The sequence below is a fragment of the Panthera uncia genome (genome assembly GCF_023721935.1).
Source record: "Panthera uncia isolate 11264 chromosome A1 unlocalized genomic scaffold, Puncia_PCG_1.0 HiC_scaffold_17, whole genome shotgun sequence".
Lineage (NCBI taxonomy): Eukaryota > Metazoa > Chordata > Mammalia > Carnivora > Felidae > Panthera > Panthera uncia.
In genome coordinates, this window is record NW_026057577.1 from 121,875,288 (window position 1) to 121,895,334 (window position 20,047).

The 20,047-nt window shown below is 46.1% G+C and overlaps 1 protein-coding gene across 4 annotated transcripts in view; it reads right to left on the bottom strand.

Annotated features, from left to right (window-relative positions):
* Positions 1-20,047, bottom strand: part of OSMR (oncostatin M receptor) — a 54,429-nt gene that overhangs the window by 2,669 nt on the left and 31,713 nt on the right. For 3 of the 4 annotated variants that reach the window (XM_049648742.1, XM_049648743.1, XM_049648744.1), the window contains 10 exons: positions 19,719-19,870; positions 16,247-16,389; positions 15,729-15,882; positions 12,356-12,432; positions 10,696-10,918; positions 7,365-7,544; positions 5,957-6,061; positions 4,222-4,395; positions 3,480-3,647; positions 438-519 (listed from right to left, as the gene is read on the bottom strand). In XM_049648742.1, coding sequence (XP_049504699.1) covers positions 438-519; positions 3,480-3,647; positions 4,222-4,395; positions 5,957-6,061; positions 7,365-7,544; positions 10,696-10,918; positions 12,356-12,432; positions 15,729-15,882; positions 16,247-16,389; positions 19,719-19,870 — 1,458 coding nt within the window. The remainder of the gene's footprint in view (positions 1-437; positions 520-3,479; positions 3,648-4,221; positions 4,396-5,956; positions 6,062-7,364; positions 7,545-10,695; positions 10,919-12,355; positions 12,433-15,728; positions 15,883-16,246; positions 16,390-19,718; positions 19,871-20,047) is intronic. The other variant, XM_049648745.1, reaches the window with a different exon arrangement.

Sequence of the window (20,047 nt, forward strand, 5' to 3'; positions counted from 1 at the left end):
CCTGGGTTCTCACCCTCGCTCTATCACTGACTGTGGGACCTTGGCCAGGCTATTTAACTCCGCTATGTTTACATCTTCTCATCCATTCAACGGAGATAAGGCTCTTACTTACAAGTGGCGTGGAGAGGATTAAATGAGCCGGAGGCAAAGTACTCAGAATCACTTAGAATACTGCCAAGCACACACTACGTGAAATACCATAATATTAACTAGCGTTACTGAACAGGCTTTGCAATCTTTTCAAACGGCTATTGTTTTCCTTATGTCTCGACCTGAAAAGCAAAAATGTTAGCAGAATTTTCACATTTTCATCGAAGTCTCTGTCCTTCGCCTTTGTAGCACCTTCTCTCATTTTATTCCGTGTGATTTCTATCTTATTAAACTCTTTTCTAGATATTTCTCTTTCTTCTTAGATAAAATCTTCCCCACGCACTTACCATTGACTTTTCAAGTAGCATAAGATCATGATGAGCAAAATGGAGAAAATCATGGGGAGTATGATACGTATCAGTATATGGGCTGGAGAAGAAAACAGAGAAAATTTTCCTGAGTACTTTTCCCTCTTCAAAGGAACAAAGGTAAGTTTGAGAGTAATTTTACATAGTTATTAATCCTCAAAGGTCTAGTTATGCAAGATTCAATCTGAATTCTGGCTGATGGGGTGGGGGGTTCCACCTCCCAACCAACACAGGGACCGTTCGCCGTCAACACCTAGACTTGGACTTGGTCCCTCCTCTATGAGACCGGATCACTACTCCCAATTCTTCACCCCCCCCCCCACCCCCCCATCAGAATTATTACCCCCCCCCCCACCCTTGCCAAAGCTTCACAGTGAGCGTACTTCCCTGTGTCCTGACTTGGGGCTCAGCCACGTGACTAGGTTTGGCCAATGGGCTGGTAGTAGCTGTAACACGAGCAGCTGCTTTAAGTGCACACGCACAGCCTGCCTTGCCCTCTAGGCCCCTGTGATCCACCAGGAGAAGGATGTGTCTCTCACAACCGCTGCCCTTCTAGCCTGAGCCCCAGAGTGAAGCCATGGAACCAACCCAAACCTGACGGAAGCCTGGAGTCCAGCCTGGCACAGCCCCGCTGAGATCAGTTAAGCCAAGAGCATGAACAGAAATATTCGTTTCTGTATGCCACGGAGATTTTGAGGGTTTCTGTTACACTTCAGAAATGAACTAGTGCACCCCCCACTTTTAGTCTCAGACAGAATGACCTGAATGTGTCTTAACCTGGAATAATTATCCATTTTGATTCCTCAGATAGGTCATTTTCTTAAATACCCATCTTTTCTGTTCCCCCTGCCTGCAAGCCCAACAAATAATAATTCCACTGGGCCAGTAAACACTGTCTTTTGCAGATGCAAATTGCACAGGGAGGGGGGTTGGTGGGCTAACGGTCATTCACACGTACACATGTACGTATATTTCTGTTCAATATATCTGCTTCCCTGCCCCCCCCCCCCCCCCCACCTGGTCACCAGCCCTGACACCTGGCTGTCCTGGAAGGAATGAGGTTTGATTTGGGGCTGGGGATATGGTGGGAAATGTTGGCATTTTGTAAGGGAGGACAGGCCTGGGTAGATGCCCAGCCCAGTGTTATGAGGCAGCACAGGTTTCTGAAGAAAAGGACACACGGAGAGGTAAGACGATGCCGTAGCTAACACCTCACCAACTGGCCTGAAGTTAAACCTGATGGCAGAAAGGGGGAAGAAACTCTCTTCCTGACTCCACTAAAGAATACTTTGCTCTCAACTCAGTACTTTGGACTACTACAACTGGTTTTAAGATTCGGTTAAGTTATAGACTTCTAACTTACTTAAGAAGCCCGGGGACCTAGCCATGGTAGTTTCCAAGTTTCAGACTGGTTTTGCTAAACTTTTTTAGCAAAATGCATGATGAAATGCATTATATGCATTCAGAAAAATGCTCATAAGAGCACAGCTCAATGCATTTTCACAAGTGCCAACACACGTGGCCAGTACCTAGAGCACAAAAAGGAACATCAGCTCCCCAGAAAGCCCCCCTGGTGTCCCCATCCAATCATCGTCCCCTCCCAAGGTAACCACATCTTGTCTTCTAATAACGCATTTGCCTCTTTCTGTAGCAGACTCTTACAGCAAGGGTCAGGGCTGGCTTCTGTCACTCGGCATGGCAGTTGTGACATTCGCCCGTATTATTTTTGTAACTGCAGAATGTCATTCTCATTGCTCTAATTACGCACTTTATTTTCCTTTTTAATAATAGTCAATAAACCAATAAAGAGTCACAGCTGAGGCTAAGGAGGTTTATCATGAATAAGGGAGATAAATGAAATCTAGAAAATATACTTGAGGTAAAGATAGTTATTTGTATTATGATGTATGTGTACACACACACACACACACACACACACACCCTCTACCAGCTAAATAAATACCAAGACTGGAATAACAACAGCCTGAATATAATTTAAAATTTTTTGAATTTACCCTAAAACAGTTAAGAGTGCTCAAATAATATAAATCCTTGACTGACATCTGAGAGTTCTGACCTTCAACTTGGAAACCTGGGGCCACGTTGCAGCTGACAAGTGAGCAGCCCTGAGTGCCCCGATCTGCCGGCATAGACACAGATGTCCTCACCCCTGGTCAGCAGCTCTACCTGCTGTGGCCACCTTGTCCCTACGGCTCTGCCACCAGCAAAGGGACCCTGCACCGAGGACCTAGGATCGCTGGTAACTTGGGGCAGACTTTTCAGCCTGTTTTCCAGAGAGGAGTGTCTGCAAAGGTCCCTTCCAGTGGGGACCCTCCATGATACACAATTTGATACTTGCTTTTCCTCTTCTTCTCCATCAGTATCTTCCTCCCCCTGCACCCCCACCCCCACCTTCCTGTTTATTGGAGGTCAGTGTTTACCACCAGAATCTGATTTACCATTAACTGGTTCCTGCTGCCCTTCTCCCTGCCCTCTTCTTTCTCCTTCTTTCAAGCCAAATGCATTTTGAAAAGTGGATCTCTTTGTCTCATTTTTTCCCCACCAATCGGCAAACAGCAGGTTCATGAAGGAACCTGCCTGATCCCAGCAGACCCCGCCCCATCTCTCTCAACTGCCCCCAGAAAGGCAAAGTCAGGAAGCGGCTGATTTGCCACTGAGGGAAACCAGCCAGGGAGCCGGCTGCCGAGGGCAGCTCTGCTGAGAAAACCACCCGCCCTCCTCTAGACAGTCGGTCTGGGGCCCCGGGGGCCCTTCTGAAGTTGACAGGAAACTGCCATCTGTGATTTTCAAGCCATTGTGGGCCCGAGTGGCTCAGGGACCGCAGCGACAGACACGCCAGAGGAAGGTTCCAGGTCATAAGTCAGTCAGACTCTTGTCTGTTTAACGTAGTTGGATTCTGTGTGACATTTTTTGTGTGTGTGTGACACAGAATCCCATCTAGAGAAAGAGAAAGAGAGACAGAGAAGAAAGGTTTAAAAATTCCTGATCTCGACAACTCACAGTATTCATCTGGAGTTGTGACCTTTGTGAAAGCGCCCTGGGGGCCCTCGCCGACACTGGTGTATGGAGTGAGGAAAAACTCATAGAAAGATGCGGGCTGCAGGTTTTCCACGACAAATGTCTTCTGTTTGGGGTTGTCAATTTTGTATTTGCAACATATTGAATCATCTGTAATTTAAAAGAAAAAAAAATTTTTTTTTCAAGAAAAAAAAAGCGTGAGAGAGATCTTATGACAGGGTTGGGCACCAATAATCGTCTTGTTGACTCAGCACCGTCAGCATCCTACACCAATCAAATATTAAATCATCATTTCATCACTCTGGGTCATGGGTGAAATCTTGAAAACACGGCAAGAAAAGCTGGTGATCCAGAGAGAGCACACAAGTGTGGGAGAGACAGTAAGAGCTGGGGAGAGACTTAAAAATACATTGTAATAACCTTTAACAAAGTCAAAGGGAAAAAAAGAAAAAGGGCTTAGCCAGGAAGCTTCGTAACCGGCAGGTTTTCCGAAGCCGCTGATGGTATTTCAAATGCTTCCCAAAATACCGGGCACTCTGTTTTAAGTAAGTCAAAACACTGACCCCCTGCCGTCTGGCCCACTAGTTTGCTGAAGAACACTCTGGATCAAAAAGCATGCGAGAACAGGATTCGGTGTGGCCGGACTCAGACATGGCCGCCTCGCTGGCGGTTTTGAAGAGTGAAGTCTTGAAAGAGTAAACCAACCAACAAACACACGCGTCACCTGAGAGGACTGCCTTTTCAGATCCCGGGAGGCACCGCGCAGCCTTGGACTTCAGATAGAGGGAGTACCCTCGTACAAAACCGGGCTGGGACTCGGCGGCATAGTCCTTCCAGCTCAGAGTAAAGGAGTAGGAGGTCAGGTTACTCATGAGCACTTGAGGGTTGTCTGAAGGCACTAGGAAAGGAAGTTGGGGTAAGAAGAGTCATCACTCGCAAATCTTCTCAGAGGGCTCACGTGAACTAAAAGTAGGGCCACAGCCAACCCCAGAGCCTGTAGGCACTTACATGCCTCGTTCGGGAGTTTTCTCCACTTCTCGGGGGGATTTATGCCCTGACACAGTTTGTGAGGCCTGGGAAGGAGGTGACCCATCTTCCTGTCCAAGTCTTGCCTTTCACAGATGAAGACAAGGACGGCCAGAGAGACTCAACAGCTTGCGCGAGGTCACGCAGCAAAAAGGAGAATGAAGGCCTTCTTAGACTTCATTCTGCTCTTGGATTCTTTTTTTTTTTTAATTTTTTTTTTCAACGTTTTTTATTTATTTTTGGGACAGAGAGAGACAGAGCATGAACGGGGGAGGGGCAGAGAGAGAGGGAGACACAGAATCGGAAACAGGCTCCAGGCTCCGAGCCATCAGCCCAGAGCCCGACGCGGGGCTCGAACTCACGGACCGCGAGATCGTGACCTGGCTGAAGTCGGACGCTTAACCGACTGCGCCACCCAGGCGCCCCTGCTCTTGGATTCTTAACAGTGCTTGACGGAAGACCCTGCCAGAGGACGGACTGAAGGGGGTTTTGGCGGGACTCTAGCTCCCGGGTTGTGACAGCACCAAGCTATGCAAGCGTCACTGAAGCAACCCAGGAGTGTTTGTTCTGGAGGTTTCCTGAGCCTGTTTCACACGCACGTGCACGCACACCCTGCCAGTCTCAGCCCCCTCCCACCCATGAAGGGGTGGGAAGAGGTGACCTGATCGGTGCAAGGGAGGAGAGGTCCCAAAGGGCCCAGATTTCAGTGGAATTGAAATTGCCTTCCGTGGCTGGTGGAACCACAGGAAAATTTCCAGAGGATGATTTCACGGCATGTGTCAAAAGTCTTAAAAATTGTAAAAGAAATGAGAAACTATGTAAGTTCAAGCCTTGACTCAAGTATTCTAAGACCTCATTTAAAAACCATTATTGTGGATATGGACGAAGATTTCACTAGAATGATGGTGACTCGGGGCATAAGGGGTGGGGCTAAGGATAAAAGAGACTGAGCACTGCAGAGAGAAATCACTTAAGATGCGTTTCATAGTTTATAGTTGAAAAACTTGTAATCCTCAATGTCCGACAGGCAATTTGACATATGCAAACAATTATTTGCAATGATATAGTTAAATAATACTTAGTGACATGCGCCAAAAAAGCACTTCATAAACTGGATAAAGTCCCCTTTTTACTTAAAAATGTTTATCTGTACAGGGAGAGAAATACCTGGAAATACATCAAATATTAACTCTGGATATTTGTTTTCTGGGGTGGCAAAATTAGCAATGAGTTTGTCTTCTTTTGCCATACACTGTCTTTAATGGAAATGGTTTATAGTTTATGAGTAAAAATATTTTTTAAATCCAATTACCAGAACAAATGGGACCCTGAAAATCAGGAAGAGTGTTGAAATATTCCTGAACCCACAGCTCGGATCTCTGGATTGTTCTGAACAAGTCTGCCCACGGACACGTTAAGCGCTGTAGACTTACCCAGTTCCTGGGAGTATCCCGTTTTTTTCTCTAATAAATAAGGAATCCTTTCTGTAGAAATTCCATAAATTCTGAAGTTGTATCGAACCCCTGGTCTAAAAGCATCTACGGAAGAAAGGTCAACAGGTTTTCAATAACACAAAGTGACATTCTCTTTATTTCTGCAAAGGAACAAATGAAAAATGAATTGGCGTCTCCTAAATGCCTTCCTCCTCGGGATTTCTGCACTTCATCTCCACCGTCTTCCCTGCTTCCGCTGGCCTTAGAGTCCACTGACTCCAACTAAGCCTGCGGGAGCTGTCCCCTACGCCGTCCTCTCCAACAAGGGCTCTCCAACACCATTTTGTCCACGTGCAGGAAAGTGGGTGCAGAATTCAGTCACGCACAGAAAACCATTTTATTTTATTTTACTTTTTAATGTTTATTTAGTTTTTGAGAGAGAGAGACTGACAGAGTGTGAGCAGGGGAGGGGCAGAGAGAGAGAGAGGGGAAGACACAGAATCCGAAGCAGGCTCCAGGCTCGGAGCTGTCAGCACAGAGCCCGACACGGGGCTCGAACCCACAAGCCGTGAGATCATGACCTGAGCCGAAGTCGGAAGCTCGACCGACTGAGCCACCCAGGCGTCCCCAGAAAACCATTTTAAAGTCTCTTCTGACTCCAAGTCCCCTGCAGCGACTTGTCTTCTCTCGCCACCCCCCACCCCACCAAGCTGAGCACTGGAAGGCTTTGCTTGCACTTCTTCATTTTCCCCTCACACCCGCACCTCTGCAATCCACCTTCGGCACCCGCCATGCCACTGACACCGCCCCGGCCGAGGGCAGCCTCATTCCCTCACTGAATGCCCTCCCTGGCCTCCGTCACCCTCTGCAGGTCGACGATTCCCCACATCTTTACCTCGAGCCCAGCAGATGGCGCTACTGACACCTCTACTCCAGCAGCAAACCTAGGCTTCTGGGACTCGGCTAAATTGCCAATCCTGAAATTACAACTCCAACGTGGGAGGTAAGAGATCAAATTCTACATTTGCCACCGAAAGTGAAGGAGCTGATGATTGACTCCGACCACGCTATGTCCTAAATGTGTCCCAAATCCATACACCTCTCTAGACGGGGAGGGTTATAATGTCCCTTTGCCGTTCATTTGAGAGAACTGATTTCAAGGCACAAATTTATAAAATCGTGAAAACCTATCCCAGCCTCAGGTCCAGAGCGTGTCTGTGAAAGTATGTTTCAGACCAAATCTTAGACCACATCATTGCAAAATGTGAACTCCTCGCCCCCGGGCCTGATTTCATCATTTCAAAATGATTAGTTTAGCACCAAGTATCCATGAGATGGTCCAGAGGTCCTGGTTGAACTTGCTGCAAGGTGCAGGGAACAAGACGGTAACACAGAGGACTCTCCTTACCTGAGCTAACAACTGTGCTTGTGGTATTGGGACCTAGGTTTTTCCACTGGAGATCACAGAGCGGGTCCCCGGGACGTTCACACCACTCCACGACGTAGCCCGTGACGTCTCCAGGTTGGGGTTTCCAAGACAGACAGAATCCGTCCTCTGTGCCCTTGACTCTTTCTTCTTCAACCTCTTCTGCACATTACAAATACAGCCATGCTTCAGATGGAATTCATTGTACATTTTCAAAAAAGCGTTTGAAGAAGAAAATAAACTTGAACACGTACTGTCTCTGACAGTTAAGGGCCCCATCACCTGAGTGGCTACAGAAGCTCGGGGATGGGGTAATGTTTTCACAGGTGATTTCCTGCCTCTCACCCCCCAGCAAATATTTACATCTGCCCTTAGGATACCTCTGTTCTAATCTTCTGAGACCCAACGAGACTTCAGCCCCAAGACAAGCGTCAGTGAACAACTTGCCATCAGGCCAAATCCAGCCTCCAAAGCTTGTTTTATGACCCTTGAGCTTAGAAGGGGTTTAAGATTTTTAAAGAGCTGCCAAAAACAAAGAATACAGAATATCGAACAGAGGCCGATCATACGATCGTACGATCGTACGATATCGAACAGAGGCAGATCTGTCAAGCCTGAAATGTTTCCTATCTTCCCCTTTACTCGAAAAACTGGCTGACCCCATGTTTGGCACTTGATCCACCTTTTTTTCTTTTCTTTAAAGTTTATTTATTTATTTACTTTGAGAGAGAGAGGGAAGCAGAGCACACAAGAGGGGGAGGGCCAGGGAGAGAGGGAGAGAGAGAGAGAATCCCAAGCAGGCTCCGTGCTGTTGGTGCAGAGCCTGACGTGGGGCTCGAACTCACGAACCGTGAGACTATGACCTGAGCCGAAGTCAAGAGTCAGACACTTAATCGACATGGCCACCCAGGCACCCCTTGGTACTCGATCTACTTTTAAAAGTATCTGTTGGACAGATAAATAATGCGCCTTAATCCCCCCACATGATGCTGGCTGCTCCTGAACTATTACGTCTGTGATGTTAGGGGGAGAAACCGAGTGAGAACAACAAAGGAAAGAGTTCAGATACGTACCAAGTTGGACTATGCAAGGATGTGCACACTGCTCATGACCAATCTCAACACACTTTATCAGCCACGATAGGTTTAAATTGGAAAAAAGCGATATGATCTCAACGGACGACAGTTCTAGTGATTTCAAGCAGACTCACCCTGCGCCTCCAGGGATGAGAATTTCTCCTAGTTCCCGAGGCTGACCTCACAGCCCGCCACTGTTGACAGGACAGTGGTCCCAGCCAGTCAAGTGAGACAGACCCAGACCAGGACTGGGCCTGCAGACAGCTGCTCAGAAAAGCAGTATTTGCTCAGAAAGGAGCAAACATGGCTTGGTATAGACTTCTACTAATTGACTCGTTGTTCATCTGCAATTTGAATTTAACTGGGCATCCTGTATTTTATTGGGCAATCCTAATTACACCTGAACATTGGTGTGAAAGCACAGTGCTATTAATTTTTGTAGTTATTATCCAGTGGGGGACACCCAAAGGGATGTGTAGCTCTAGGTATAAGATAAAGGGTTCCCCATGAAGGCCTTTGTATACCCCACCTATGTGGCTTCCCTGTCTTCTTCCGTTAAAGAAATAAATCTCGTTTGCATCAAAGTTGACATTTTTCACTCTTATTCACACTGGCTAAAATTTCATCCCAAACTTAGAACCGTAACTCTTACCAAGCTGCTGTTTGAAAGCTGCAAATATGTTTTAAGAAGTGGAGATAGAGGGAAGGAGAAAGGACATGTTTTTTCAGTCATTCACACTCTAGTATGAATTGGCTTAACCTTAACAGTCGGCCTCATAGCACATTGGTGATTTTATCCACTGAAGTGATTTAAGAATGTGGGCCACTGGGGGGCACCTAGGTGGCTCAGTCAGTTGAGCGTCTGACTTCGGCTCAGGTCATGATCCCACAGCTCGTGGGTTTGAGCCCCGTGTTGGGCTCTGTGTTGACAGCTCAGAGCCTGGAGCCTGCCCCTCCCCCACTCACACGTTCACTCTCCCTCTCTCTCCCTCAAATATAAATAAATATTAAGAAAAAAAAAAGAATGTGGGCCACTTAAGGAAGACTGGATACCCTCACGGGGGAAGGCATGGAGGTCTGAGAGCAGGGCATAGGGAAGGAAGGTTCGGTAGGAACCCACAGATAGAGAAGACCCCCAAACAGGTTACAGTGCTTAGTGTTGTTTGGAACTGGGCCTCATTCAAGGCCGTCTTCTTTTATCTATCAGCTCCCCCAGGGTGAATGAAATGCCCACTCTTCCTGCTTTGTCCTAATGAAGACAGAATACAGCTTTTCACTTCCTTCTCTAATGCAGTTCTTGATAAGCAAAGGTCACGTTAAGTAACTCCTTAGTTTTTCTTCTGTGCCCAAGCTTAATTTCTTTTTCTTACTTGACACACCGGATTGTTCTTTAAAAATAAATAAAATAAAACCAAGCAACACTTCTCTCTCATCGAGCCTACTTAACCTAAATTGAAGCCTAGCTTGAGTAACAGGTATAACACAACGTGCTGTAGCCCCATGAGCAGGACCTGAAAGTGTCACAGCAGAGCCTGAAGAAGAGCATGATTGACAGGTGCACAAATGAGTACACGACGTCGACTACTTTGTGCCCAAGCGTGCGTTGTCTCCTACGCGTTCCTGTGCGTGCGTGTGTTGGCGGGGGGGTAGTATATCCAACCTCTTTTTACAGCTCTCCCAAGAAGGTAATTCATATGGCTACTGACTGTCCACGTAAGGTCATCTCTACCTTGTCTGGTCTCTCACAGGCTGAGGGATTAGCCAGTTGCCATCTTTCATTCTACTTTAGCAAAGCCTTCCAGAAAGATGATGCCAGTCAGTTCTCCTTCTCACCTCTGGCAATGCTAATGGGCTCTTTCTGCGTGGCAAGGACTGACAAATATTTTACAGTACGATAAATGCGACCCGCAATTTCATAAGCTACAAAGCACGTTTACACCAACCCCAGCTCTCAGCGAAGACTGCTTATTGGTGTTGCATTTACTTGAGCAAATGTGAGATAATTCTCTGAATTTCTTGGAGAATCTCAGGGCAGCAATGTCCTGAGCTGTGGCTGAACTCTCACACCGAGCAGGGCTGTCCCGAGAAACACACAGCCATGCCTGGACCAAAAGAAAAAGACTAATGGCGTTCAGGAGCTAGCTCTTTTGTCCCGCCAGGTTACTGCCTTTCCAATGTGTCTGTTGCTACTTAATAACATCACCTGGGCCACAGAATAAAAACAAAACGAAACTCACTGTTTCCAGGGTCTCCGGACACGGCGATGACCGAAGCGGGGGACGTGCCCACACTGTTGTTAGCTGTGACGCGGATTTGGTAAGAACACTGGTCGAGGGTTAGTTCTGTGCCATTGGCCGGAGCAGGAACGGAGAGGAGCTTCAAGGTGGACGGTCTGTCTAGATTTTCTAGAACTACATTATAGAAGAGAATCTTCCCATTGGCCTGCAATTTTGATAGTGGCTGAGAGAAAATACAGATAACCATTTCAAAATGGGTTTTCGGGGCACCTGGGTGGCTCAGGCAGTTAAGCGGCCGACTCTTGATTTCGGCTCAGGCAATGATCTTACAGCTTGTTGAGTTCGAGCCCCACACTGGGGTCTACACTCATAGCGGGGGCCTGCTTGGGATCCTGTCTTCCGCTCTCTGCCCCTCCCCCACTCTCAAAAATAAATGTTAAAAAATTCAAAATGGGTTTTTCTTTGAAAGGAGTTTGCATCATTACTTTTTCATCTTTCCTGGCCCCCAACTGCTTTACACACACACACACACACACACACACACACACACACACACCAGCAAATTAAAAAACAGTTTAATAGAGAAGATAACCGTCTAAAGCAAGCTTGAAATCAGGCATTCCGCGGTAACTGAAGTGGAGTACAGAACAGGACTACTTGAGCTCCTCAAGAGCATGTTGGATCTAGAGAAGCATGACCAAGTCAGGAGAGGAAGGGGCTCCTTCAGCCTGGGTAAGAAGGGACTCAGAGGGCACCGAGGGGAGAAGACACGAGCAGACCCGGGCAGGAGGGGCCTGGCCCCTGGCCTCCCTTCCCCCTCCAGCCATCTTTCCCTGCGCAGTTGTGCCCTGAGCCATTCACGGAGCACGCGGTTCCCTCTAGACCATCCTCCAGGTCGAAGAGAATTCCCTGCCCACAAGGTCCCAAGCCTGGTGCCAGGGGCCGTCCCCCCCAGCCTGCCCTCTCAAGAACAGCCGGTGCCCCTGGTGTGAGCACCCTCAGGTCTGAGAATGGGTGCAGAGAGCGGCTGTCTGCGGGGCTGTGCCCATGTGTGAGTGCCTGGGCTCCCTGCGGAGACGGCCAGTGTGGAGGTGGGAAGGACAGCCAGGTGGGCGGTGGCTGTGGGCCAAGCCATCCGGTACGGTCATGTTTGATACGAAAACACGAGCTGAGGAATCCGGGAGTTTCAAGCACAAGCCTGGACTTCCAGGTTGCCATGGAGGCCTTAATAGACAAGGCACAATGACAAAATAGATTTTAGTTTACTTTTTTCAAAATACATGTAGAGTATTTTTTAGCTTGACCCCTAACTCCTACATGTAAGTTACTGTACGTAAATAGTCGTATCTTTCAAATATGGTATGTGCTTTTCCACTTACACCGGTGCCCCGGGCCTTGCAAAACTTAGAGCAAGGCTGGACAGAAGTTACAGAGCTACAGCTTCCAACAGTCAGAACCCGCCATCCGCGCCACCGGCTGTCCAGGAGGGAACAGTCTGAGCATCAAGGAGACGGGTGGGGGCGGGGATTCCCCTACTGGGTAAGACGTTCTGCTGGACTCATGTTAAGATCCCTGCCAGCTGGAGCCCTGCACTGGCAGCCAGCGTCCCACTGAGGGACAGTGCCAAGCCAACGTGTCTGGTGGAATCTGTGCGTCTTACCTTCCAGAATAAAGTCACGACACAATGTCCCTGCACTGACTTCACATTCCTCCAGACATCAGGAGCCTCTGAGGGAGCTGAAATCAACCAAAGAAAAGATCGTGGGTTGCGGTATGTACGGAGAACGGTACGTTCACCCTTTTTCTACTCTGGTCAAAGGTGGCGAAGATGACCCGTCCTACCTGAGGCTTGTTTCTCATTTTCTCACTCTCTGTGACTTCCACCCACGTGACCACGGCCGCATCGTTCACTCCTCACCCGGTGCACATGGTAGGTGCCGTACAAAAGGTCTGCTGCATCAAACTGAAAAGCTCTTCTCAAGCCTGAGCTTTTGGAAGTCACCGGAACATTGTGGAACCATCCATCAGCTAGACCAACTCTAGGAGGTCAGTTAGGTAAATTTCCCATTTGTTGAATTTCTAGGAGCGGCAGACCATGGCTACAGCCTTGCTCCCTTCGCAAAGGTTGTAACGGAAGCGTGCTAATGGACAGCCCGGGGGCTTCACAATTCACATTGGCTGGTCTTCTCACCGGGTCCTAGCCTGGGCGCCTCTCCTCGATCCCCCTCCACTGGGAAGGCCACAACCCCCGCCTCCCCACACTGCTCTCTCCCCCAGCTCCTGGCCTGCCTGGGTCAGCTGCCCGCCCGGACAGACTCTCAGGGCACCCGTTCACTGCCCTTGCTACATTGTTCTGGAAAAGTGTGCATCCTTGTCTTTACCTCCAATCAACTGTAGGACAAGTGATCTGATTCCAAACATCCCCATGGAGGAAGAATTACTTTGGAACATAACACATAAAGATTTAGCCGTTTTATAAAAATATAGTTTACTGCCCCCGATAACTGAAATTTAAGTCCTTTTTTAGTTGTGGACACTTTCTCCTCAATTTAAAGATGACCGTGTATTTTCTTAAAAAATGTATTGAAGCAGATTTCAATTTGCTAAATAGCCCACTGGAGAAGCCAATATTAAATCAAAAACGTATTGAAACAACATGGGACTCTAAGCTTAATGCAAAATCTTCAGCTGGTTTATAAATTAGTCCTTGTCAGAACAGTGCCCCACAGCACAGTTGACAGTGCTCCATATTTGTGTCACATAGTCTCTACCCTGGTGCCATTTAAGTCTGCTCACTACAATTCTACTTAAGTATGGTTATAATACACATAGGCATCGACTTTTCCAGCATCAAGTAAAGTGTTATCAGAGGCAAAAAAAAAAAAAAAAAAAAAAAAATCTATAGATTCATCACTAGCAAATTCATCTCATTTTCTTGTTCTCATCAAAAGCAACATTTAATTATTTTAAGGTTTATGGTACTACAACCTAAAAGTATATACAATTTACTAAACACTCTATCCGTTTGCCACTTTCCTTTTGCACTTAACTTTAGTTATAGTGTTGGAATAAACTTCCAAAAAAAACCAAAAAACAAAAAACAAACCCAAAGCCAAGCAGTAACAAAGTAAAAATTCTTTAAGAAGACAAAACTGGGGAGTGACATTACCATCAGGAACAGGGCTCTCTGCGGCAGATTCTCGAGGGGTCTATGCTCCCAGTGAGGGGAGGGGTGGGTACATCAGACAAGGAGAGGGAGCCTGCCACGTACAACTGGTGACCAACCCTTGTGTAGGACCCGATCAGCTGTCCCTGTCACCCCTCAGCTCGAGTCACTGCTTTAACGGTCCTCAAGGGGGAGCGCCTGGGTGGCTCAGTCGGTTAAGCTTCTGACTCTTGGTTTTCGGCTCAGATCATGGTCTCGAGGTTCGTGAGATCGAGAGCCCATACAGGGCTCTGCACTGACAATGTGGAGCCTGCTTGGGATTCTCTCTCTCTCTCCCTCTCTCTCTGTCCCTCTCCCACATGTGCAAGCATGTGCATTTGCTCTCTCTCTCTTTCAAAATAAATAAATAATCTTAAAAATAAAATAAAATAAAATGGTCCTCCTGGAGAGACACAGAAAGAGCCCTGCCAGCCTATACACATAAATATAAGCGCAAGAATAAAATATATACATGTAATCCTTCCTTTGGCAGCCAAAGAACAAGACCTGAATCAACAAGATCTCAAGGCTGTAATAACAACATCAAGAGACAGAACACATAGAATCCAGCTCTGGTTAAGGGGGGTGCTCTGGAGTCAGGTGGCCTGGGTGTGGGTCACAGTCAACAGGCTGACGGGCTAAGCCAATTAAGTCACTTAGCTTCTCTGTGCCTCCTGTCCTCATCTAGGAAGTGAGGATAATTACTCATAGTGTCTCCTGTGTGCTGTGAGGAGGAAAAGGGAAAAACACGGCAAGCGCCTCAAGCTGTCTGGAGCTCAATGTTAGCTGCTATTACAATTATTAATACTGTTATGTCTCTGCCATTCATTAACTTTGCAAACTAGGTGAGTCTCTCCAATCTATGGGCCCAAACTGCCTCATGTGTAAACTGGTCAACAACAGTAACTTATTATTTTGAATTGGGAGGAGAGGAAAGCAGGGCTGGGCCATCCAGTCTCCTGAGGCCTATGTGAACTGAAACATAATGGTTATTTGTCAGAAAAACCCACCCACTGTTCCGTCAGTGGTGAGGAACCTCCCACCGCAACAGTGATCGAGAACGCTCACAGTTTGCTGTTGTTGAACAAATGATGTATCAATAATTGTTAAGTTTCCAAACACCATTACATTTCCAAACATAGCCTGAAGTTGTTTGGTGTGAGATCAATGCCTTCCTCGGCAGCAACACTACTGTTTGTCCCCAGTCCTTAATTTAAAAGTCTATCCTAATTTACGGAGCCCCAGATCCGATGGGAATCCAGCAACGCCAGGAGCTTATAAGCCGTTCTGGCAAAACCAAAGACGAGAGAGAAAATGTACAAAAGAAATAATGCTGAATGACCTAGGTCATTGAGGTGGATGACCACTGAGGTGGATGAGGTGGATCCCATTGAGGTGGATGTCTTCCCGTTCACATCTCACTAAGCATTTAATTCAGCTCTTTTTTTAAAAGATGGTATTCAGGGGCGCCTGGGTGGTTCAGTCCATTAAGCGTCCGACTCCCAATTTCGGCTCAGGTCACAATCCCAGGCTGTGGGATCAAGTCCCAAGGTGGTCTCCTCACTGGGTGTGGAGCCTGCTTAAGGTTGTCTCTTTCCTCTCCCTCTGCCCGCCCCCCCTCCAACCCGCCCCAGCTCATGTTCGCAAGTGCTCTCTCTGAAAAACAATAAATGAACAAAACAAAACAACCACAAAACGATGATATTCAGCCTCTGTTGTAATAGTTTTTCCTTAGTTTTTGGTACGACTGAAAGCTCTCGGGGAAACCAACCCATCTCTCGTGAGTCAGTTTAGATCCTTGGGTTAAAGAGAGGGGAACTGAACATACCAGCTTCGGCCGTGGTAAAGTTGCGACGAGTCCATTCACTCCATTTCCAGAAGTGGTTGGCATTAGCACAGCGCACTTGGGCCGCGTACTCTGTGGAAGGCTCCAGTTTCTTCATGAGGTGCTTACCATTCACCTTGACAGAAACATTTTGCTTCTTCGAAGAAAGGAAGGAAGGGAGGAAGGAAAAGAAGAAGATCAATGAGATGAACTGAAAAAAGGAGACAGGAAGAAAGAAGAAAGAAGACAGGAGGACCAGCGAGCACACTTCATGGCAAAGTCCAATCACAGCCTGGTCCATTCTGAGGTGGGGTACGACTACTACTTCTTTGTGAAAAAATCTCGAAGGCCCGCTGCCCAATGCTAAAGCTTGTGATTAATTTCAGGACTGTTTTTAAACAGATGACCCATATCATCTGAACCCACACAGAAATAAGATTTTAAAGAGGTTTTATTCATTAGTCTCTCTGTTCAGGACATAAAGAGATTTTTGAAAATAGAAAGTGAAGCAGTATTCTTACTTGTATCACTTTTCCTTCACCATAGAGTTCAATCTGACACAATAGTGTGGAATAATTCCCAATGGAGTGGACCTTCCAGGTCATGGTGGCATCGGTGGCACTTACATTTTTGACAAATACGTTAAAGGGAGCCATTGGGTGAACTGCCAAAAAAAAAAAAAAAAAGGAAACAAAATTTAAAAAAAAATTCAAGCATAAATCCAAAGACTTTGGTAAATAGGCAGCTCATTTCTTATTTATTTTTGTTTAGTTTTGAAAAAATGGCAACAAAACCAGACTTAGAGCACAGATGGAGTAAGCCAACTATAGCCTTTCTCTCTCACCAATTATATTAGAAACTCTGAACAAAACATAAAAAGAAACTACTGAGGACTCTTAAAATTAAACAAAAGCAGGCAGATTATGAAGGAGAATCAAAACTTGGAGAAGGGGCTCATGGGGAGAACATAACAGAACCCCAAATCTAAATAAAATAACGTCAGTAATATCAAAGGTACAATCTAGAATTATTCTACCTACAAAACTCCAGAACATGTCACTAATTTCCAAGAGAAAAGACAGTCAAAGGATGCCAACCTCACGGTGACCCGTCCATAAGAATGCAATTCGTACGGACTTTAAGACAGATCCGTGACATAAAAGTAAGCACATTTGAAATGAATAGAAGAAAAACACTTCTCAGCAGAGAAATAGAAACTATTAAAAAAAAAAAAAGAATCAAATGGAAATTTTGGAGCCAAAAAATATAATATCTGAAATGAAAAACTGACTGGATGAGGTTCAGGTCTTGAAAAAATAAAGAAAGCCCCTCCCATCCTGTCTATCCCCCTGAATCCAATTAAATATATCACATGGAGCATTCTCGAATATTCTATTTGAGAACTCTGATAGTGGCAGGCAGAGAAGACCAGAAATTCAAGTATTGCTGCATTGGTAGTGAGAGGGTAAAGGAAGGCTTCTATGTTTTACCTAAAGTGAAAAATACTAACTCTTGTGAAAGATTAATAACATATTGTAATCTCCGGGGGGGGGGGGGGGGGGGAAAGGAATACAAATATATGTAGGCAAAAGCCAGTAGATAAATTGAAGTGGAATACTAAAAAAGTATTCAAATAATCCAAAGGTGGCAGGCTGGGAAGAGATACTCAATTTTAGGGAGGTGTAGATCAAAAACAGAGGGAACAAATAGAAAACAACTAATAAAATGGTAGGCTTGCGTCCAACCCTATTAATAATTATGTTAAATATAAATGGTCCAAACATACCAATAAAAACAGAAATTGTCAGATGGGAGAGAAAACAAAAGCTGGCACGGCCCTCGCTTTCAAAGGGCAACAGAGGGAGCAGGCACGAATCGACAACTACAAAATAAATGCAACATTGCAAGTGGGGTCATGACAGTGAAAGTGTAAAAGGAGTTTTTGGCCAAAAAGATGGAGTTCTAGAAGTCCCTATCCTGAGCCTTCATTTTTTATCTCCTTTTCGGTCACTACCCACGGGCTGATGACTCACTCACAAGTCTAACTCTCCATCCCAGACTTGTTCGATGCGCTCCAAACTCTATATCCAACTGTCTCCTCAACATCTCCCCTGAGATATCTGAAAGACATCTCAACCTTGACTTGGTAAACACGGAACTCTGTGCTCCTGCCCGGAGCTGCTCTTCCCCAGTACCTCCCCATTTCAGGGGATAGTTCCAAAACTGGCCCAATTGCTTAGGCCAAAACCCTTGCAATCATCCTAAGGAACCATCTTAAATTCCTCTTCCCCTTACCATGCACATGCCTTCCCTAAGTAAGTGCTACCAACTCTATCCCAAAGTGAATTCACAATATGACCGCTTCCCCACCAACTTCATCGCCCCATCTGGTCCAAAGTCTCTGCCTGACAACCGCAGCGGCCTCCTAACCAGCTCTCCATCTCCACCCCTGCCCCGGATGGTCCAGCCTGAGTGATCTTTTCCCACAGTGTGAGTCACATCATTTATCTGTCCTGATGAACACCTGTCAACACAACTAGGTAAGACCATCCAGTTCCACAGTTGTCACATGACCGGGACACTGCCTGCCACCCAAATCTCCTTTATCTCTGGTATGGGCATGAGGACACTCTTTCTGTCTCTCCAACAACCCAGAGTTTGGTCTTATCCCACCACCTTTTCAAATCCTATTCTTTTTGCTTCAAATGCTCTTCCCCTAGACGTCTTCTACTTCTTTCTTTCTTCAACTCCCTCATCCTGATACAGGCATTATCTCCCCTAAACCTGAATTTTACCTTCTCCATAGCACGTATCAGTACTTGAAGTACGCTATGTTTACTGTATGTCTCCACTCCCCGCTCTCAACCCCTCCTCCTACACACACTAGCAGACAAGTTCACAAGGGGCAGCTATCTAGTTTTGTTCACTGCCAGGTCCCCAGTGCCTGCCACACTGGAGGCACTCTGTAATTACGCAGCTGACTGAGTGGTGATGAATCTAAAAGATGTGTAGGAATTAAGAAGGTGAAAGGGGAAGGAAGAACATTCCAGAAAAAGTGAACAACATGTGTAAAGATTCTGCGTTTCATAAAAGAGAAAACAGGTGGTCAAACACTGTAGATCGAAACTACCATAAAATACCACGGTGTAGCCATTAAACTGACAAAAATGAAAAGGGTGACCGACCATACCACCTTGGAAAGACTACATGAATTCAAGGGCAAGGGTATAATTGGTACAGCCACTTTGGAAAGCCATGTGGCACTGTCTCCTGCGTGGCACATTCAAATTCTCTATGTCCTCACCAATCCCGCTCTTAGGTATACACTCAAGGAAAACAACTGGAGAAGAGTCCTGCATACATAATGCTCATATTAACACCACACCCAAGAGCAAAACCTTGATACAACCTGAAAAACCAACAAATGAGATGCCTGGACAAAATACTGTATACTTACACAATGAAATACTTGATAACAGTGAGAATCAGTAGACTATAACAACACTCAATAATATGGGTCAATATTGGCAATTCAATATTATCTACATAGTAATTACTAAATTACTACATATAGCTTGATGTCTTTTACATACATTAAAACCAAACAAAATAAAAATACAGTCTTTTTAGAGTTGCATTAGAAGTGAGAATACGTACTCCCACACAGGCACACACACGTGCACGATTTAAATGATCTCAGTGGAGGAGCAGGCTGTGGGGGGCTGTGGGGCAGGAGATGAAGTGAGTTACTGTTAGAATTCTAGTCTAAAGGTGAGTAGTAAGCATACAGGTGCTTACTACATCTTCAAAACAAATCATAGGGGACCAGGGGCCATGCATGCGTCCGTGAAGTGTGGCGTCGACAAGAGATATAGATTAAAACGTCCACGTAGGATGTGACTTAGGCCAACACCTACAGCACATTTCCTTGATCACACAGTGTGTGACACAACAACGAGTCAGGAACACAGCAAGCTCCGACACTGGTCTCACCTCGATGAGTCAGGTTGAAAAGAAGATGAACACTTCTCTTTCTTAAGTAGTTTTCAGCTGTGAGTGTGAAGTTGTACATTTCTTGGGAGTCTGGAGGTACTTGCCAGTCACACCAGCTTTTGTGTTTACAAAGTGTCTTTTTCCCAGAAAACCTTAAAAGAAAAACACACCCAAAACAATAATTTCAGGGTTTCCACTTCTGTCAACGCAGATCTGCAACCCTGTACCCTTGGGGCACACTTGGTGGCTTTCAAACTGGGTTGCACACAATGGCACTGATCCACTTGCATCAACAAATACCACCAAGGAAGATGTTGTTTCAACAACTT